Below are 1,425 nucleotides of genomic sequence, written 5' to 3' on the forward strand. Positions count from 1 at the left end.
GAAAATAAGATAATCAGTAGGGCACGAACTCTTAACAATCAGTCCCAACCTGTCTAAAGCTGGATGGAAGTGATGAGGCATACTACATGCATACCAAATGATTGGAAGTAAATCTCAATACTTAACAATTAACACAAGAAAGTAGATTTTTGGTTTCTCTGTCCTTCCTCTTCACCTCTCATTCAAGGAACCAAACATAGTAACCCCCCCCTCCTTCCCCAACCACCACACACACACAAACAAAAAAAAAAAAAAAGGAATATAGAACCTGCATTGCTGTTCCAGTCTGTACATATGATACTTATTATTGCTACTAAAGGAATAAGTACTTTCCTTTTACAAAGGAGCCACAAATGGACCATGTTCAGTAGCATAATCTCAGCTTAACTATATTCTTGAGCATTATATTGATGTTGGAACTAAAATTCATAAAAAAAGGTTATTTCCCTTTTCCCCCTTGCTTTTGATTAGCGACATTCGTGTGTAGACCCCCATTGTGGGATTACACTGGGCATGTTGTTGTTGTCTGTAGCCTGTGACTTGTCCTAGTCCTTGACCTGTATAGAAGTGTCCCTCTTCGTGTGATCTGTATTAGATTACTCTGTCTTTACCCTCTCTGGTCAAGTTTTACTTGCATATGTAGTAATAGATCAATGATATGTTAGTTCAGATTGGTGAACTTCAAAATGTTTTCTTTGTGGAACCAGGTGCTTCAACTGGATCAATGTGGTCGCTGTATGCCAGATTATATCCTATTGGCTACATTAGCTCGTTGTCCAAACAATCTCCCTGCATTGACGACCTTATCCTTGAAAGGTGCATGTCGTCTTTCAGATACTGGGCTAAAGGCGATCATCTCTGCAGCACCTAATTTAAGGTCAATGAATCTTAGCCAGTGCTCTTTGCTTACATGTGATGGAGTTAGCTGTTTATCTAATTCATTGGGATCAGTTCTGAGGGAGTTATATCTAGACAATTGCGAAGCAATAGAACCCATGTTTATTCTGCCAGCATTGCTAAAGCTAGAACATTTGGAAGTTCTATCAGTAGCTGGAATTCCGACTGTTTGTGATGCTTTTATTAAAGAATTTGTCACTCATCGAGGTCAGAATCTGAGAGAGATTGTTCTGAAGGGATGCATGTAAGTTGTTTTCATCATGTTTAAAATGATGCTCCACAGAAATTTGACCGATGCTGATTGTCTTTGTGCCTTGAATCTGACGCAGGGAATTGACCGACTGTTCTCTGAAAGAGATTTCACTAAACTGTCCTGGATTACGTGCTATAGATCTCAGCGACTTGCTTAAATTGACAGACTCTGCAATTGGACATCTCGCCACTGGTTGTAGAGCAGTTGACTATCTAAAACTCTGTCGCAATGCATTCAGGTTTCCAAAATATAGCAATTGAGCAGATAATGTTTTT

At 39.3% G+C, this 1,425-nt stretch overlaps 1 protein-coding gene across 1 annotated transcript; it reads left to right on the forward strand.

Annotated features, from left to right (window-relative positions):
• The first annotated feature begins 28 nt into the window (after positions 1 to 28).
• Positions 29 to 1,410, forward strand: LOC124890066 (F-box/LRR-repeat protein 20-like). The gene is made up of 2 exons (XM_047401946.1): positions 29 to 1,141; positions 1,227 to 1,410. The coding sequence occupies exons 1-2, from the start codon at positions 687 to 689 to the stop codon at positions 1,408 to 1,410; spliced, it is 639 nt and encodes a 212-aa protein (XP_047257902.1). The 5' UTR covers positions 29 to 686.
• Positions 1,411 to 1,425: the final 15 nt, after the last annotated feature.

The sequence above is a fragment of the Capsicum annuum genome, unplaced genomic scaffold (assembly GCF_002878395.1).
Source record: "Capsicum annuum cultivar UCD-10X-F1 unplaced genomic scaffold, UCD10Xv1.1 ctg1126, whole genome shotgun sequence".
In the NCBI taxonomy this organism is placed as follows: domain Eukaryota; kingdom Viridiplantae; phylum Streptophyta; class Magnoliopsida; order Solanales; family Solanaceae; genus Capsicum; species Capsicum annuum.